At 42.6% G+C, this 19,245-nt stretch overlaps 1 protein-coding gene across 7 annotated transcripts in view; it reads left to right on the forward strand.

Annotated features, from left to right (window-relative positions):
* The window catches only part of LOC116316974 (histone-lysine N-methyltransferase 2C-like), a 79,445-nt gene extending 63,132 nt beyond the window's left edge, over window positions 1-16,313 (forward strand). For 6 of the 7 annotated variants that reach the window (XM_039602730.1, XM_039602734.1, XM_039602732.1 and 3 more), the window contains 24 exons: window positions 30-337; window positions 478-2,063; window positions 2,236-2,347; window positions 2,449-2,515; window positions 2,626-2,686; window positions 2,828-3,060; window positions 3,694-5,331; window positions 5,607-5,798; window positions 6,044-6,208; window positions 6,321-6,450; window positions 6,567-6,714; window positions 6,806-6,990; window positions 7,439-7,575; window positions 8,129-8,411; window positions 8,789-8,928; window positions 10,340-10,453; window positions 10,555-11,671; window positions 11,763-11,899; window positions 11,988-12,130; window positions 12,246-12,420; window positions 12,531-12,647; window positions 12,743-12,816; window positions 14,160-14,268; window positions 14,403-16,313. In XM_039602730.1, coding sequence (XP_039458664.1) covers window positions 30-337; window positions 478-2,063; window positions 2,236-2,347; window positions 2,449-2,515; window positions 2,626-2,686; window positions 2,828-3,060; window positions 3,694-5,331; window positions 5,607-5,798; window positions 6,044-6,208; window positions 6,321-6,450; window positions 6,567-6,714; window positions 6,806-6,990; window positions 7,439-7,575; window positions 8,129-8,411; window positions 8,789-8,928; window positions 10,340-10,453; window positions 10,555-11,671; window positions 11,763-11,899; window positions 11,988-12,130; window positions 12,246-12,420; window positions 12,531-12,647; window positions 12,743-12,816; window positions 14,160-14,268; window positions 14,403-14,495 — 7,464 coding nt within the window. In that variant the 3' untranslated portion in view covers window positions 14,496-16,313. The remainder of the gene's footprint in view (window positions 1-29; window positions 338-477; window positions 2,064-2,235; window positions 2,348-2,448; window positions 2,516-2,625; window positions 2,687-2,827; window positions 3,061-3,693; window positions 5,332-5,606; window positions 5,799-6,043; window positions 6,209-6,320; window positions 6,451-6,566; window positions 6,715-6,805; window positions 6,991-7,438; window positions 7,576-8,128; window positions 8,412-8,788; window positions 8,929-10,339; window positions 10,454-10,554; window positions 11,672-11,762; window positions 11,900-11,987; window positions 12,131-12,245; window positions 12,421-12,530; window positions 12,648-12,742; window positions 12,817-14,159; window positions 14,269-14,402) is intronic. The other variant, XM_039602731.1, reaches the window with a different exon arrangement.
* The last annotated feature ends 2,932 nt before the right edge of the window (window positions 16,314-19,245 follow it).

Here is a 19,245-nt window from a genome sequence, read left to right on the forward strand (position 1 = left end):
AAAAACTCTTAAATCTTTCAAACTTGCAGCGACAACGAATTAGAGAACTAATCATCAAGCAGCAGCAACAGAGGAGTGCCACCAGACAGGAGAGGGGCCCTCAGGAGCCTCCTGGCAACATAACCCCAGGAACACCACGGCCATGGCCCCAGGAGGGCCCTACTCAACCAGGGGAAATATTCACCCGGCCTCCTCCGCCTTATCCTGGACAAGTACCTATTAGAGGGCCGATGAGGTTTCCTGGACATTTTCCAGGAGATCAGCGTGTAGCCTTTCCTAATGAAGGTCAAATGCCCCGTGGCCCACATCCTGGAGATTTGAGACATCAGGGACCAAGGTTTGTTTTGTTATTCTTTTAATTACTTTTTGTGTTTCAAATTTTCCATAATAAATATCACATGATTGTACAATTTTTAGTCTTCCTTTTATGTCTTTGTAAAAGTTTTTTTTTTTTTTTTTCTATCCCTCCCCCCACAGGTTTGCTTTTCCACCTGGAGCTCTAGGACCTCATGGGTCTCAAGACTTCTTTCCAAGGGGGCAACACCCAATGCAAGATGTCCCTCCTCAAATGAGACGGTCCATGTCTGCTGAAATGGCGAAAAACATGGGAGCAAACCCTATGGGGATGCCCCAGCACTTCCCACCTCGTGGTATGGCAATGCAGCAGCACAACATAATGGGCCAGCCTTTTATTGAACTGCGGCACAGAGCAGTAGAAAACAGACCACGTATGCCATTCCCTCCTGCCAACATGCAAGGAAGTCATTTGGATCCCAACTTCCAGAACCAAAGGCCTGCAGGTTTTCCAGGAGGACCTGATTCTAGGTTCCCCCCAAATCAGGGGCCCAGAATGATGGACCCTATGGCTAACCAAACTGGCCATTTACAGCTCTCTGCCAGTATGGACAATCTTCATCATCAAACCCAGATTCCAGGAAGCACACTCAAACAGTCTCCACTGATGAGGTCCATGAGCCAGCCTGCCTCAAATGAGACCCCAAATATGTCAGCTTCCATGATCCTGTCTGCACCCCCGGCTGGACAGAGTGAGACTGTCTCAGTGACGAGCAGAGAAACTGTGGAGGAGAAACTGGATACAGAAGAATCTGCAGTCAAAGATCTAGAGGATGTGGAGGTAAAAGATCTAGTAGATGCTGACTTGGAAAACTTAAATCTGGATCCTGAAGATGGCAAAGACCTCGATTTAGAGACCAATGACCTACACCTTGATGACTTCCTGACATCTGGGAAATTTGACATCATTGCTTACACAGACCCTGATCTAGATGATATCAAGAAAGACATGTTTAGTGAGGAGCTGGATCTCAGTGATCCTATGGATGACAATACTGATGCTACAGATATCAACAAAAGCACAAGCAGCGGAACCGGGGCTTCTTCCAGTTCAACATCTGTACTGGCAAAGTCCGAGACTATGGGTGAGCAGTCTGCAGTTGAAGTCAAGCTGGAGGTCCCTTTAAATAAGGACTCAGCTGCTCTGGCTCCTGGGCAGGAAATTAAAGCAGAGGTCAAAGATTGTCCACAACCACCTGATGTACTAGACCAGCAAACTGCTGGAAATACCTTAATCTCCGATAAGCAAGGAGTGCTCTCTGACTCTACCCCAGTCCTGTCTAGTTTACTCATTAAGCAGCAGCCTGAAGAGCAATCATTAAACCCAATTGTTGAGTCTGTCAATCAAGGAGGTAACCTCATGGCCCAGCAGAACCAAGTTGCTGATGCTCAACATACCTCTGGACTTGCAATGAGTCAAACAATACCTGACACCGTCACTGCAGGAGAGGTTCCTCTGAGTGGCTTTGGGCCGGACCATCAGGTTGGACTGACGTCTGGAGTGGACCAGAGCGGTCTCACCCAGGCCCAGCAGACAGTGTTAAACCAGGCAATGGGCCAGCATTCCCAACATCGTCCTCTTCTGTTGGAGGAGCAGCCACTCCTATTGCAGGACCTCCTGGACCAGGAGAGGCAGGAGCAACAGCAGCAGAGGCAGATGCAAGCAATGATACGACAGCGCTCAAGCAGCGACTTCTTCCCCAACATTGGTAAATAAATTTATAGCACCACTTATATAGATGTCACTTTAAGTTAAGTGTTTTGTTTTGGGGGGTTTTTTATTATTATTTTTGTGTGTGTGTGTGTGTGTGTTTTTTGTTTTGTTTTTTTCTTCACATTTTTGCAGTGTTTATTTCTGACAGTCATTGTTTTAATCTGCAGATTTTGATGCCATCACTGACCCCATCATGAAAGCCAAAATGGTTGCCCTTAAAGGCATCAACAAAGTCATGGTTCAGAACAACATGGGAATGCCTCCCATGGTCATGAACAGGTAAGAATTCCACAAGAATGCATTTTCTATAGTGCGTAGAAAATAAGATGATTATATGGGGAGTGTACATAATTGACTGGAATGACTTCTTTGTGTCACAGATTTCCACCTGGTCCAGCACCACCTTGTCCTGAAAGTGCACCACTTCCTCCACAAGTTGTTGGACAGGTAACATGAATGAGTTTTTTTCTTGGTTTTTTGGGGTAGTGGGTTAAACTGTATAATTCTCTTATCTGTTATAACCTTCTTTTTAATGTTGTTGTTTTTTTTTATCTCAGGATGGAAAATTGACACAAGTAACAAGACCAAGTCCTCCAAATTTCGGACCTGGATTTGTCAGTAAGTTTTCCAAAATCTCTGCTGCCTCACTGTTCTGGGTTTTATAGTCTTTTCAGGTTAGAAATATTAAGATGTTTGTTTTTTATGTTGTCAAGATTGCTAAGAAAAGAGCTTTTTTTTTTTTTTACCTTCTTCTTTCAGACAATGCTCAGAGGGCTCAGTATGAAGAGTGGCTCCAGGAGACTCAGCAACTACTTCAAATGCAGCAGAAGTTTCTGGAAGAGAAGATCGGCGCTCACAGGAAGTCGAAGAAAGCCCTGTCTGCCAAGCAGAGAACAGCTAAGAAGGCAGGGAGAGAGTTCCCTGAGGAGGATGCTGAGCAGCTCAAACATGTCACAGAGCAGCAGGGTGTAGTGCAGAAACAACTGGAGCAGGTAAATGCTTGGCCTGTCAAGCTCTAGTACTGAATTCTCTCAAACCCCCACTCCTCACAGAGACTGGCATGAGCACTGTCCTTTCTTTAATCCTGTGACCAGAGTTTGAATACTCAAAGTATTACCTGCATCCAAACTGTTTTTCCAAATATTAAAGCAAAACACAGGGTAATGCTTTAATAATATCTAACTGAATAAGGTTAGAAAAACTTGAAGTGTTCAATGTTCTGTAAGAGAAACACTCACACATGTGTAATCTAAGAGAAACACACTTGTTGCCATTTGTTTTTGATGTTCACTACCTTCACTCAATTTTTAAAAAATATGATGTCTTCTATTGCAAGGTATTATCTCTAGCTGTATATTATATTTGAGCAGGCATAATTAGAATGAAATATTAGTTGCATTTACTCAAACTCTCTGTGGGTATAGGACACAAAACACAGGCATTTGCTTTTTCTTCACCAAAACATACAGTCTTATGTCTTCACTGCAACCCTCTTTGACTCTAAAAGTGAAATAAGTGCACTTGGCTGAGTTAAAATTTGTATTTTAAAAAGAAGTTATTTAGTTATTTAATTAAGTTATTTTGTGAATTTATTGAGAATAACTTATTTCTTTACTTTGTCTCAGATCCGCAAGCAGCAGAAGGAGCATGCTGAACTGATCGAGGAGTACAGAGTAAAACAGCAGCAAAACAATATGACACCTATGATGCCTGGGATGCACCCGGTGCCAGGCCCCACTGGTATGGTGCCCAGTGGCCCACCGATGGTCCAGCCTCCTATGAATCCCATGATGCAGATGCCGCTTCATCCCGGCCAGCCAAATGTACCTCCACGTATGCCCAACGCACCACCTGGCTGGCATCCTGGTGCTTCTATGCCCATGGGAGGACCAGGAATGCCACATATAATGCCTCCCCAAGTACCTATGGGAAATTCAGCCCAGCCGTTTCAGATGCCAATGGGTAATGTACCTCAGCACTCTCAAATGCCTTTGGAGCCCCAAGCACCACCTGCTCCTCCAGGTCCCATAAAACCCATGCAGGCAGGTGGTGTGAAGTTTGATGACAACAACCCATTCAGTGAAGGCTTCCAGGAGCGCGAGCGGAGGGAACGGCTCCGGGACCAGCAGGAGAAACAGCGGGTGCAGCTCATGCAGGAAGTTGAACGTCAAAGAGCACTGAAACACCGCATGGAAATGGAGCAGCAAGGGATGATGGGATCAGAAGGGAACATGGCACCACTATCTCAAATGCCATTTTTTAATGCAGAACTGCCACAAGATTTCATGCAGCCACAGAGGCCTCCTCTGCAACATCAACAACAACTTGGACCAATTTTTCCTCAGCAGCAGGGCATGCAGCCTGGTATGGGCTCAGCGGCTGGAACATTTATGCAGGGTGAGAGGAGAGCCATGATGGGCAATGGCATGATGCCACCAGAGATGGGGCCTGATAATGTTGCTCTGCAAGGACCAAACTTTCCTCACGGTCAGCCCAGGCCTCGTCAGTTCAGTGGACCAGGAATGCTTCCGATGCCAGGTGAGGGTCCACCGTTTGGGGGTGACTCGTCAACACCTTTACCGTCCAACTTTCCAGGCTCAGGTCAGTCTCTGATTCAGCTTTATTCCAACATCATCCCAGATGAGAAAGGGAAAAAGAAGAGGAACCGCAAAAAGAAGAAAGATGATGATGCAGATTCAGTCAAGACACCTTCCACTCCCCACTCAGACCTTACAGCCCCTCTCACGCCATGTGTCTCAGACACTTCCTCTACTCCAACCAGAAATCCGCATCTCTTTGGAGATCAGGACTTGTCCAGGTCCCCTTTACTGGGATCTTCCACCCCCAGTCACTCAGAGCTTGAACGGCAACTTTCTGGTGGGCAATCTGGACAATCTGCTCTGTCATCAGAAGCGGCGAGGGCCCAGACGCAGGCTCAGGAACATGACAGAATCCTCAACAACATAAAGCTGGAGCAGACTGATGCCAGTGAGTGTCACGGGCCAAAAGAAGGTTCCATTGGCCCAGAAATGAGCTCTGTGAAAGAAGAGGGTAACAAAGGGAGCGTGTCTCCATTCCCTGCTGGGCAGAGTCCAAACAAAGGAGAAGCTGGTAATGAACTATTGAAGCACCTTCTGAAGAACAAGAGTACACCTCCACCTGGATTGTCTCAGCAGAGATCAGAGGAAAGCCTCCGCTCAGAGGAGGAGGAACCCACTGACTGCAAAACCTTACTGAGGCAAAGCTCCATGGACAGCAATGGGGTCAGTTTTTTTTTTTTTGTTAGTCATATAGTTACAGAGTGCCGAGGGGGTGATCAGCATAGTGAGTCATTTGCAGGCTAAGTGATTCAGAGTGATTCAGATGGGAGGCTCATCATAGCTAAATTAGAATGAATCATAGCTGTCAGAATATGAATGAGTCATAGTTATGTGTTTGAAAACATCTAACTTGAAGCCATTATGGTGCTCAAGTAATTTTAAGTTTACTCATGTTTTGTTTTTGTTTTTTTAAGCATCTTCTTCTGTCTCACCTCCAGGCATACTCAGATGGCACCCCTGACTTTCCTGGACCTCTGCTCCCTGAGCAGGAGAAGAAGAAAGGGAGAAACAAGAGAGCACCAAAAGCAGGAGAAAAACCTGCTTCTCGCTACAAGAAGAGGAAAAAGGAAGGAGATGAAAGGCAACTGATGCACACTGGACCAGACTCTGTAATGACCCAAATCAAACAGGTAAGTTGGTTTTTATATATATGTGTTTTTTTTACCTGCTCCTCTTCCACTTGATGGGTGCCTTGTGTTGTTAGGAGTAACAGTGCTTGAAAGACTGTAGTCTGAAGGGAGAATGCAAGATTCATTTGAACTTAAAATACTTAAAGACATTTCAGTGATTGTGGTCGGGATGGCTTGTGCAAGAATATATCTGGTCTGACTTCTCTGCTAACCTTCCACTGGTCTGTTTGTCTCTGCTAACACAGCAGCTCTCTCTGCTGCCTCTCATGGAGCCTCTGATTGGGGTCAACTTTGCCCATTTTGCTCCCTACGGCAGTGGCCAGCTCAATGGAGAGAACCTTTTGTCTGGTACTTTTGGCAGCGCCTCACTAGATGGAGTTTCTGATTATTATTCCCAGCTGGCCTACAAGGTGAGATCTTACTGCTTTACTAAGGGGATACCAGATAAACAAAGGGTGGGTGTGTGTTAAGTGTGTCTGTGGCACTGTGTGCCTGACATTGCATTGCACTTGACTTCTACAGCAGAGTAACTTGAGCAATCCACCGACCCCGCCGGCATCTCTTCCTCCCACTCCACCACCTGTGAACCGACAGAAAATGATCAACGGTTTTGCCACAACCGAAGAGCTGGCCAGCAAAGCCGCTGCTATGGGTAAGCACTCATAAAGGTCCAAGATGGGCTGACGGATTGTGTTTCCATAATCTTAAAACATGAGGAGAAAATGGAAGGAGGCGTTCATACATATTAACCTTGTTTTCCTGTTGCAGTCTCCAAGGGCCTGGTCCCAAAGCCGCTGCATGTTCCATTTAGGAGTGAGGAAGATCTGCTAGCCCGGGCCATCGCTCAGGGACCCAAAACTGTGGATGTTCCAGCTTCTCTTCCCACACCTCCTCACAACAACCAGGAAGAGCTCAGGTAAAGGATAAAAAATAGTACTTCATGATTTATTTGGGCTGCAGTGTTTTAACAGAGTTGCTCATTTATTTATTTATTTTCCTTGTTGTAGTAATCGAGGACAGGAGCCTTGCAAGGAGAGGGACACACCTGACAGCTTTGTTCCATCTTCATCTCCCGAGAGCGTGGTTGGCATGGAGATCAGCCGTTACCCAGACTTGTCTCTGGTAAAGGAAGAGCCGCCATCGCCTTGCCTGTCTCCTGTCCTCCCCATGCTTCCTGCACCTGATGGGAAAGGTAAACACATATATCTGTTTTTATTTATTTAGTTATTTTAAAATTAAATTCATGGCTTTAAAATTAAATTCCTGGTAAATTTATGGTTTTCGCATTAGCGTATCCTCGAGGGTCCTTTTGATGCAAATGTGATAATCTTTCCAGGTCTGCAGGGGTCAGCATTCTCAACATAAAGGCCAAAATTTAGCAATGTGATGACTTTACACAAACACACCAGCTTTGCATCTTCCACAAATGAGATGTTGAGCACACTTAACTATGGTGCTCCTTTTCTGCCTGTCACAGGCTTTCCATTATGTTTTCAGTGTGCATGTGCAGAATATATATGCATCAGCATCCTTTATACTTTGCATAAAAGTATGTGGAAGACGGCTGTCCACGTCTTTGTATGATCAGATTTGAACAGTGCAGCAGTTTTTGAGAATGCTTTCCTTTTTAAATTCATTAGGGACCCAGATCAAACTGCAGGATGTCAAGACTGAGCCTTCTTCGATGTTCTTTGGCTCCCCCTTCGGCTCTATGTCTAATGATTCCAAACAAGGGATGGTTTCTGTCGCTATCACTCTGAGACCAGCTGCAGCTGAGGTAACAATACTTTACATTTACTGAGGTTAGACAAAAATCTGACATGATGTTTTTTTCCCAGTTCTCTCATTCCATGTCATATCAGACAAGTGCATAATCTGGCCACACAGTAAGAGAAAGATATTTATTGCAAGGGTTTGTTTTAAGGAGGATGCTTGTTTTTTATTAATCAAAGTCTAATTCTAAGAAATTACAGAGTTCTTAAAATAATAGCTTAATTTTTCTACACACATTATTTTAGGATTATTCAAGTTGTGTTAATTCTTACATGTGCAAGACATTTAAAGTTGCATATTAACTTAGTTATTCTACTTGATTGGCAGATTTCATTTTACATGGTCAAGTAAACTACTTTTAAATCAGCTGACAAGGACATTTTAGTTCCTAAGAGATTCACTTCTTAATATTAAATCAGAGGAGTAATACAGAAGTCAATATTTAACTGCTTTAAGTGCCTTTTTACTTGGAGTTCTTGGGTGACTGTGGTGGACAACTTTAGAGGACAATTTGCATTCCTCTAAACTTCTATTTATTTGTTTTATTTATTTCTCAGAATATTACAGGTGTGGTGGCAGCCATTTCAGACCTCTTGTGTGTGAAGATCCCCAGCAGTTATGAGGTCAGCAGCACCCCAGATAGGGGGCCCCTATCTATGGTCAGCGGTCAAAGGGTGGGCCCACATGGCATGGAGCCACGGCCTTCCATGCTCTTCAATGGACAAGGAGACAGTGGAGGGCTGCATGGACGCCCGGGACAAATGATCAGGCCCAGTGGACCACAGGGGATGATGCAGCAGCAGCAGGCACATCATTTCCGTTTCCATCCCAACAGCCCAGGTAGGGAATAAAACTAAATTAAACAAGAGCATCTCTGATTCCACCCGGTGCAGTAATACAGCCTGTAATTGAAATGTCATGTTTGATTTAAGCTAAATATAATCACTCCCGCTGAAAATGCACAATTCAGCAACGCTCTTTCGATACCTAATCACTTCCCTTTAAACATCCAGAGGAGCGCTTATTTTTTTAACAGTTTTTCGAGTGTATCGTTATTTATCTGGGGCTGAAGGTAGCCTACAGTCCAATTCTATAATGGCTGTTTTATTTTCTTTGCTAAAGTTTGTTTAGTCCAATTAAAGATTCAGTCATCTGTAGGTTACTGTCAGAGATGTTAAAAATGAATCTAATTTTGCATCACTTTTCTGTTACATCAGGCAATGCTGGAGCTCGAGGACCTGATCACAAGATCCCTGGCAGCCCTGGATGTAAACCCCAGTGGTGCTGCCACTGTAAGGTGGTGGTTCTGGGAAATGGAGTGCAGAAAGCCATCAAAGACCTCCCTGCTCACATGAAGGTACCAGATGTAATGGCTGCACAGTCATGTATATATTAATTGTGCACACCACCTTTCAAATAAAGGCTAAAAGTTGAAATTATAACCTTTACAGGAAGCCTGAATGGACTGAGGATGTAGTGCTTCTCCATTTCTTACTCAGATATCAAGGCCACAGATAATAAATCGCTGCTAATCGTCAGCAGCTCTTATGGACAAAAAGGCTCGGATATCTAACAGCGTTTACTAAAGTACACCATATTTTAATATAGTGCCGTGTGACAGTTTTGCCCCTGAGCAAAATTTCTGTCACAAGTAAAAGATGAGCTGATTTCCAAAAGGCATTAAGTCAAAGATGACACATGGCGTTAATATTTTAACAAAGATTACTTTTCTATATTCAGTAATTTATTTATTTATCTATTTAAATTAGACACCCTGCAGGTCAGCATCTGTGGTACCACAGTTTCTCAATTATCACCTTTTGAAACAGAGTCTAAGAGTCTTCAGATTCAAACTTGTTCTTGTTCTGTCTTTACAGCTTGAACCTCTTAAGGTAGTAATTCATTGTGAATAATGAGTACTGCAGTAGAAGCTTCCTTCCTTTCATCTTAATTTTTTTTACATACTGTTCTATGTATACGTGCAGACTTTGCTGTTTTTTAAGTAAATCTGCCCCTTCCTGCAAATTACTTTGCATGCCGCTGTCAATAAAAGCCAAAAGCATGACTCATCAGTCTGTGAACTTAGCAGTTATTTAAAGCTTTCATTTATGCATCACATAACCTTTTATAATGATGACTGTGTCCAAGCCAAAGCCCCGATGAGCTAGTTAAAATGTGAGTTTTTGGTAAAGTTATCTGAGAACTCGAACTTTAGCTCCTTTCCTTTTTACAGCTGTGAAATTGTACAAAATGCAAATTTGCACTATTGTTGCTTGAGATGTTGAAATTATGTTTTTGTTTTAACTTGATGACTATAGCTTTGATTTGTGTAATGAGTCCCACTGTCAGAAATTTGGATCATTTCGTTGTCATGTATACATATAATAGTGAGATTACTATATGAGCTACAATTGGTTGGCTTACCAGATTTTTACGTTGGGGAGTAAAGTATTAAAACTCCTTTCAGCCTCAAGGGCCACACTTATCAATATATTCATATGCACAGCACTGCAATAATACTGAACATATGCTCTGATTATGTAAATCTTTCCTAATGGAGTTAAATACATTTCAGATCAGTTAGTAGGTTAAACAGCATCCCCTGTGACTTCACTCTTTAGAGTGTTTAGGTTATTTAAATATTGCATTAATCCTAATTTATTTTTCTACATCGCTTTGCCTTGAGTGGCTTCCATTAGTCAGATGTTGACTTACACCTCATTCCTAATTGAGCTTCTTCAAACTTGGATTGATTTTCTTCCCGTTAGGGATCTGAAGGCCGTTTGAAATCTGAAGACGACTTGGTCTTCTGCAGCCACAACTGCTTCCTTCTCTACTGTTCATCACCACCACTGCAGTCCAGATCAACCACAGAAACTAAGGTTTGTACCACTGTACCCCAGGCACATCTCTGAGAAATCTGAGTCTTAAAAAAGCGTTAGACTTTTAAGTTTGATATTTTTTCCCCTTGTCATCTTCCCAGGAGTCTGTGTCCCTCCTCCCACCCTCTGAGCAAACGGAGAGCCTTTCTAAAACTCAGCACCAGTACAGTAACAACATGTCCTCGCTGGATGTCCATTGTCTGGCCCAGCTTCAGCCAAAGCAGTCACCCCCCTCTACACCTCCCATCCCCTTCCCTTCAGCCGGTGAGACACCCAAGACTGAAGCAAAATCCGATGCCCTCAAAGTGACAGTGAAGCTGAAGTCCAGGCCAAGGTCCCACGATGTCTGGCACCAGGGAAAGAGACAGAAAGGACTCCGATGGAGGAAATGGACTGTCCAGGTGGTGGTGCCAAGAGGGAATTCGCAGCTCCCGGATGAGGATAAGATTGATGAGCTCCTGAAGAAGCTTGGAGCCTCCCTGCGCCCTCCAGTGTCACTCAAGGACCAGAGACGCTGCTGTTTCTGCCATCAGTTTGGAGATGGGATGACTGATGGTCCTGCCAGGCTGCTCAATCTAGATCTCGATGTGTGGGTTCATCTCAACTGTGCCCTGTGGTCGACTGAGGTGTACGAGACTCAAGCTGGCGCCCTCATCAACGTAGAGCTTGCACTGCGGCGTGGTCAAACGATACGATGCGCCTACTGTCAGCAGACTGGAGCCACCAGCGGCTGCCACCGCCTGCGCTGCACCAATGTCTACCATTTCACCTGTGCTCTGCAAGCTCAGTGCACCTTCTTCAAGGATAAGACTATGCTCTGCCATGCCCACAGGCCCAGGGGAACAGCGGGACAAGCTCTGGAGCACGAGCTGCGATGCTTTGCCGTGTTCCGGCGTGTTTATGTCCAGAGAGACGAAGTGCGTCAAATTGCCACGGCTGTACAACAGCCCGAGTTAGGTTATACCTTTCGGGTAGGCAGTCTAGTGTTGCATGCGATCGGCCAGCTTACACCGCTACAGATGGCGTCCTTCCATTCCTCAACAGCCATCTTTCCAGTTGGCTATGAAGCTTGCCGCATTTACTGGAGCATGCGCCATGGCAATCGCCGTTGTCGCTACATCTGTTCCGTTGAAGAGAGAGACGGGATACCAGAGTTTACCATCAGAGTCATCGAACAGGGCTACCAAGACATGGTCCTGACTGACACCTCTGCTAAAGGTTTGCCCTCAGGAAAAAAAAAAATACTAGTGTGTCTTTTTGTGGCTGATGAAACAGTTTTAACCAGTTTATGATCTTGTCTCATCATTAGGAGTTTGGGATAAGGTGCTAGGCCCAGTGGCTGAGAAAAGAGCTGAGTCAGGCACTCTGAAGCTCTTTCCTGTTTACCTGAAAGGAGAGGATCTGTTTGGGCTCACAGTTCCTGCAGTCGCCAAGATCACAGAATCGGTTTGTACCTACTTTGGAGGATTTCACCAGCTGCAAGAATTTGAAAACATCAACAAATCTCTAAATGATGCTTTTCATCTGCTTTCAGCTCCCAGGAGTGGAGGCTTGTGACAGGTACTCATTCCGTTACGGACGCAACCCTCTTGTGGAGTTGCCTCTCATGTTCAATCCAGCTGGTTGTGCCCGCGCTCAGCCAAAAGCAAGCTCTCCCTACACCTCAGTTGTGATAAGGTAACTTTGTTTGAAGTTGACATTAAATTACCTTCTTGGGAACATTCTGTCTCAAAGTAAAGAAGTCAGAGTTATTAAAATGTTCTCCTTCTCCACCTCCCTTCTAAAAATAAAGGCCTCAGCCACAGGCTGTATCCAGCAGCAGTGCCAGGTCTAACCAGAATGTTGCCCAAGGAGAAGGTGGCGCCCCCCATAATAAGCCTCCGGTGGTGCACCCCAGGTCCTCCCAGTACCGCTGGATGAAGAGTGAGTGGCGAGCCAACGTCTATCTGGGCCGCTCCCGCATCCAGGTGAGTCGACCAGATTTAAATTCCTTTTAAACTGTCAGAGTGAGAATGATCCTTTTGGTTTCTATTTCCTGTTGACTAAATGAAAACCTGCTTATGTGATATATTCACAGGGCCTGGGGCTGTTTGCTGCTAGAGACATAGAAAAACAGACAATGGTGATTGAGTACAATGGAACCATCCTCCGAAATGAGGTCGCCATCAGGAAGGAGAAGATCTATAGGTCTAAGGTAAATATCTGTTGCTGCAACATTTTTAGCAGAAATTGTATTTCTTTAAAATGATCTTTTCCAAAAGCTGAGAGCATTTCTTCTCTTCCTTGTAGAACCGGGCAGTGTTCATGTTCCGCATCGACAGCGAACATGTTGTTGATGCCACACTAAATGGAGGGATCGCAAGGTACTCTGAGCTTCCACGAACTGTTTGAGCATTTTCATAAATGTATTTATGACAGTGTAGCATTTCTTTCATACTCGCTTATTGCAACAAATGTCATTCAGTGTAGCACACTGATGAGCCACAACATTAAAACCCCTTGCGGGTGAAGTGAGTAACCCTGATGATCTCAGTGCACTGGTATCTGTCAAGGGGGTGGTTACAAGAGGCTGCAAGTGAAGAGTGAGCTCTTGAAGTTAAAGCAGGGAAAAATGAGCAAGCCTGATGATCTGAGCGACTTTGACAAGAGCCATATTGTTATGACTAGATGACTGGGTCAGGGCACCTCCAGAACAGCATGTCCGGTGGGGTGTTACCTGTTTCCAGTGGTTAGCACAAGTGATGAGGGCCTAAAGCACATTGATGTGTGGGAGTAAAGGGGGGCTCTGTGATCCCACAGAAGAGCACCTCCAGCACAATTTACTGAAAACTGGTTATGGTAGAAAGTTATCAGAATCCACAGCGCTGCACAGGGTTTTCATACTGACCACTATCTTAACTCGGTTTCAAAGTCCCTGAAATCTCAAGTCTGTTTGAGCATCTATGGGATTTTTGAGGAAGGAAAAACAAGTGGTTAGATTCATGGATGGCCAGCCTCACTTCTTACAGGACTTAACTGATGGGCTGCTAAGATGGAACAAAAGTCTTGTGGAGTGCACGCCTCAACGTCTTAAAAGTAGCCTCTCCATATCTGTCTTACCGATATAATCTTCCAGGAAAGTGGCACAGACGAGACTCTGCTTCTGTGTGTGGGAGGCTTGTCTGCAAACTGGTACATATTGCAAATGAGCATCAGGGGTTTTTTCATTGCTGCTATAAATGTTGGCCTTTTCTGGATTTTGTTATCAAAGTGATGGCAGTTCACTTGTATTGTCAAAAGGGCCCAAACACACATGGAACCAGAACTAGAGACCATGTTGAACAGGTTCATGCCCTTCTTCATAAGTTCTGGAAGATGAGTAGTCAGTAGTCAGTACTACTTTACAACAAAATCTATTCACAGATATGAAAATCGCTGTAAAGGTACTCTAAACTGCCTTTGCGTCTCATTTTGCCATGATGACCAAACACAGACTCAAAGTTGGAAACAAAGCTAGTTTCTTTTGAACGTCATAATTGTTTTGTTGTTTTAAAATGTTGACATTTTCATCTTATCACCGTCAGCCGCTGCGTGTCTGAATCAGCTCACAGAGGCAGAAAATGAGCCTTTAGTTGCAAATAGAATTTGCAATCATTTAAATATGGTCGGCTATGTTAGAGTAATGCTCTGAACGCTCTTTGACGCGTGACACGTGCTTCTTTTTCAGATATATCAATCATTCTTGTGCCCCTAACTGTGTTGCTGAGGTGGTAACATTTGAGAGGGGTTACAAAATCATCATCAGCTGCATTCGCAGAATTGAAAAAGGAGAGGAGGTTGGTATATATGCATATATATAATTTTTTTCTGTAATTAGAATTTGTCCCTGTTCGTTTGCATGCATGTGTGGGTGTAAACGGTGCAGCTGTGATATAGCAATGGACGTTTCTCCCGTGTTTGTTTTCTGCAGCTGTGTTTCAACTACCAGTTTGAGAGCGTTGAGGGCCAGCACAAGATCGCTTGCCACTGTGGAGCTCCTGAATGCAGGAAGTGGATTAACTGAGCAAAACGGAAACGATGAACCCAAACGCATTCCTTGCCATAGCGTGTGGAGGATGCTGTGATCTCTGCACAGAATAAATAAGAGACTTCACACTAAAGTCATTTTACGAATGAGCAGAAGGCCTGAGCCCTTGGAGAAATGAATGAATCGGTGTTGGTTCGTCGACAACGTGGAATTAAAAATAGGCGGAGGAAGGGAAATATAACACAGTAGCAGGAAATGACTCGTGCCATATGTGAGGGGCTCTGTTGACGCCTCCGTCTGTATGTATCCGTGTGTTTGTTTGGTGTACATGGGGTGCGGAATCCACCAGCGAATGAGAAAGCACTGTGTGGGGTGCGGCCTTATTGCTTACTAAGGGCAGGCCCTTTTGTTCATACTGTTAATGTATACCGTTTGACTAAATGTAGACATCACTGAATGAGGAATGTACAGCAATGAATACCGCGAAGGGAATATTAACTTGCACTAAAAATAAAAAAAATAAACAAAAAAAACCCATACACCCACACACACACACAAGCTTTTAAATACTTGATTCCATGAGTCAGTTTTATCATAGGTCTCTGTCATGTGATTTGTGTGGAATTCGAGAGGTTTTGTATTTATTACTGAGTGAATGAATTTTATTCTCAAAATGAGATCGAGTTAAAAGAAGGCTAGATTGCTATTGTTTTTGAAGATTGAAGAAGACATGCTGTTACTTTTGTATAAATGTACATAAAAAAAACCAACAAAAAAAACTATAGGAATAACCGACCAAATACTACCTTAACCTTCTCGATGTTTGGGTGTTTTTAAAAATTGTTTTTGTTCTGTTTGTCATTGAAATTTATTTAAGATGGACGTTATTTCAGTTTGAGAGTATATATTATGATTATTCTGTACAGAATTTGTAATATAACCACAATAATTCACAAAGTATTTTTGTTGTATTAAAAGTACGGTATTGTAGCGTAGTGTTTTGTGACTTACACTTACTTTGACCACTCAAAAAAAAAAGAAATATTTTTGTTGACTAACGTAACAAGTAATCGGTTACAGAATCAAAAAAAGAGACTCTTCAGATAGTAAAAGATCATTGTGATCTGTTTGCTGTTAATCAGGTTTGATTTTAAAGAACTGTGAATTAGGTTTTAAAACCCAAAAAAACAGCTTTTTAACTTTTTATCACAAATGGAAACAGCAACATGTGTTAACCTGTTTTGTTGTTTTTTAAACTTTACTTTTAACACAAGGTGCGAACGTCTGATAACGTTGTGATTTAGACGAACCATTGCGCGACAGAAAGAATTCTATGGAGAACTGTAGGTTGTTCTGCCTTTTGTTTTTGTTTTGTTTTTTGGAAACAAATGGCATCCTGCTTATAATCAGAAATATTTCTTATACTGACACTTCACAAGTCACATGCTAGAAGCAGAGGAGTTTTTGCGTGCACAATTTCAAGTTGACTGTAAAATTTTGGAGACAGTCTTAGAACTTGTAATGTATATGGCATGTATTTTTTTAACTTTCCGAAGACTCAATTGTATATATTTTTCTCAATGAATGGTTGTAACAAAATTGTTTCTTGGATATTTTTTCTTCTCTTGTACGATACATCATCCTGCCAGTGTGTTTGTGCTACATTTTCTTGGTCGTGTAAAGTAGTCATTTCTTTTCTTTTTTTGTTTTTATTTTTTTCCTTTTCTTTTTCGTTTCTTTTTTTTGTTTCTTTCTTTTTTTTGAATTGCCTTTTGAAGTGTACAGAGTATGAGGTTTGGAGTTTGTGGAATTGAATTTAGAAACATTTACAAAAATAAACTATTTTACATGTTAGCAATTTGTTTGTGTTTTCAATAATTGCACTTTCTTTTAATTAAAGCTGGAAAAACAAAAAAAAAAGTCTTTAACTTCCCAGTCTTTGTTGATTATGTTTATTTAGCTAGTTCATGTTACCCATAGTAAGCATATAGTGCACATTTACACTGGCCATCTCATTTGTTGTATGTTGCTAGCACTGAGTTGGATCCCATAAAGGTGCTTGAAACATTCCTCAGACTTTGCTCCGTATTGGCACGATGCCAACACCACATCCAAAAGGTGTTTTTTTTTTTTTTTTGTTTGTTTGTTTGTTTTTTTTCTTCTTCAGATCTGGTGACTGTGTGGAGGTCATTTTTATGGTCGAAAAACCAGTTTGAGATTATTTAAACTTTGTGACGTGCAGCATTATCCTGCTGAAAGTAGATTTCAGAAGATGCTTACACTGTTATCATTAAGGGACATGATCTGCAAACAATACCTGTGGAGGCTGTGATGTTTAAATGATATGAGGTACTAAGGGGCCTCAAGTGTGCCCATTAGAATAGATAATAATAGAACGGAGAATACCCCCGGCTGGAGATCAGGAGGTTGTTTGTTTGATACCTGTTTTGAGCCATTCTCCATGCCAAATATCCCTGGGCAAGATACTCTACCCCCAAGTTGCTCTATGATGCATCCATTGGAGTGTAAATGTTAGCCAGAAAGCAGTTAAGCCTAGAAAGAGTACTCGTAAGAAAGAGTGTGAACTGGTGAATGAGGCATGTTGAGTGCTGAGGTAGAGTAGAAATGCGCTGTATAAGAACCGGTTAATTTACTTTGCTTCATGCTTAGGCCAAATTTGGATCCTACCATCCAAACGTAGCAAAAATTAAGACTCGTCAGACATTTTTTTGTATGTCTTCTATTGTCAAATTTTGGTGAGCCTGTGTGAACCGTAGCCCCAGTTTCCTGCTCAACTCTGACAGGACCCGGTGTGGTCTTCTGCTGCTGTAGCCCATCTGCTACAAGTTTGGGGGTGTTGTGCATTAAGAGATGCTTTTCTGCTTAGTCGTAACAAATTGTTTCTTGAGTTACTGTTGATTTCTTACCAACTACAAGCAGTCTAGTTATTTCCATGTGATGTCGACAATACACTTTTGCTGAGAGGACTGCCGTTATGCAGGAAAATCCCAGTGCATCAGCAGTAACCATGCCATGCTCGCAATTAAATCACCGTCCCTCCCCATTCTGATGCTCAGTTTGAAGAAAGTGGCCAGAGTGGATGTGTGTTCTGTGTTAAGTTCAACCAAAGCTTCAAACATACTAGCAATTAGGCAAATAATGAGTCATAAGATATGCTGACAGATACGTTTCCATCCATCAGCTGTAGAGACTTTCATAAAAATCTTTTGTTATGATCACAGACTGTTTATGGCTTTTCTGTATGGACATGTGATCAAGGAAGCCAAAGAGTTGTTCTTCTCAGATTGTTCAGAGTCCACATTAAATCATCCACTATGTCACGACGACTGAATAAACAAACATTTATAAAAGAGGTATTTTTCCTTCTTAGGTCTTCAGTCATCTTGTAGCGATCCACTTTCTCTCAGAGCCTGGAACCCCCTCATTATGCTAGCATGCAATCTCGATGGCACTAAAACACATGTTAACTTTCAACCAAATTTAGTTAATTGTGTGTGCTGTGCTTGCACATTTACTGGGTATCACTGAATCACTCTTGTGGATCTGACTGTTGGTAAAAACACTGCTGCATCTTTAAACCACTCGTACTCCATGAGAAACATGTTATATAAACTTTGAGCTTGAACAAAAAAAAGAAGAAGCTGAGTTTAATTATAGCTAAAAGCATAATTATATGTTTCATTTTGTGTTTAAATAACATCTTGACACATAGAAGGCATGGTGCTGGGTGGCATCCCGGCATGATGGTACGAGTAAGCGGGCAAAACACACAGTCTGCTGTGCACTCTGCATTTGATTGGTACTTGGAGGGCTCAGTGCTCATGTTCTTAAACTGGCCATGTGGATGGACACTAAAATACAGAACGATGCTTCACTGTAAGCACGTGGAAATTAAAGACTGCTGTTTACACAGTATGTGTTTTTACAAGGAAACCAAGAAATACATAAGTTTTAAAGGTTTATCTAACAGAAGACAAAATAAAATCAAGTCAGCATAAGCAGTGCACAAGAGAGGTGGAGGCAGGGTGGATGGTTTGGAGATAAAGTTAGAGAAGCAAGGCTGAGATGCTTTGGATGTGTGCAGAGGAGGGGCAGTGGATGTACTGGAAAAAAGGATGCTGAATATGGAGCTGGCAGGCAGGAGGAAAAGAGGAAGCCCGCAGAGAAAACTCCTGGATGTATAGTGAAGCTGGGCATACAGAGGAGCATGGTAGGGACAGGGTGAGGTGGAGTCAGGTGTGGTGATGAAGATGATTAGAGACTTGTATAAAGCCAAGAGAGCAACTGCTACAAATCACTAAAATGATCCTAACATGTAAATAACCTTAATGCAGTGCATTTACAGCAAGGATGCCAGCTCATTTTACCACACATACAGCCCACCTGGACCTTTTCTGTCAGTGTAAAAAAAACCTGTAACAACACATTTAATCCCTGAGATATCTTTATATAAGAAAAGAAAATTTCAATAGTAAATCCTAGTTTATATACATGACAAAGAAAAATGTCTAAATAATAGAAATGTGTAAGATTAAAATGTAAGAAATAAAATTACAAAAAAAGTTCTGGTAGCTTGCTGCCCAGAAAGTTGATTTATTTTTACTGTGGACCCCTTGGGAAAGGAAATGACACTTCTATAGTAGATAGAGGGGTAAAAAATCAGAACAGTAACTTCTTGGTCATTTAATTGTTTATTTATTACTTAGTTTGGTTTAGTATAAATACTCGCGGGGGAGGTCTTTATCAATAGCAGAAGCTGAAAAAC

This window comes from Oreochromis aureus, linkage group 18 (genome assembly GCF_013358895.1).
Source record: "Oreochromis aureus strain Israel breed Guangdong linkage group 18, ZZ_aureus, whole genome shotgun sequence".
In the NCBI taxonomy this organism is placed as follows: Eukaryota; Metazoa; Chordata; class Actinopteri; order Cichliformes; family Cichlidae; genus Oreochromis; species Oreochromis aureus.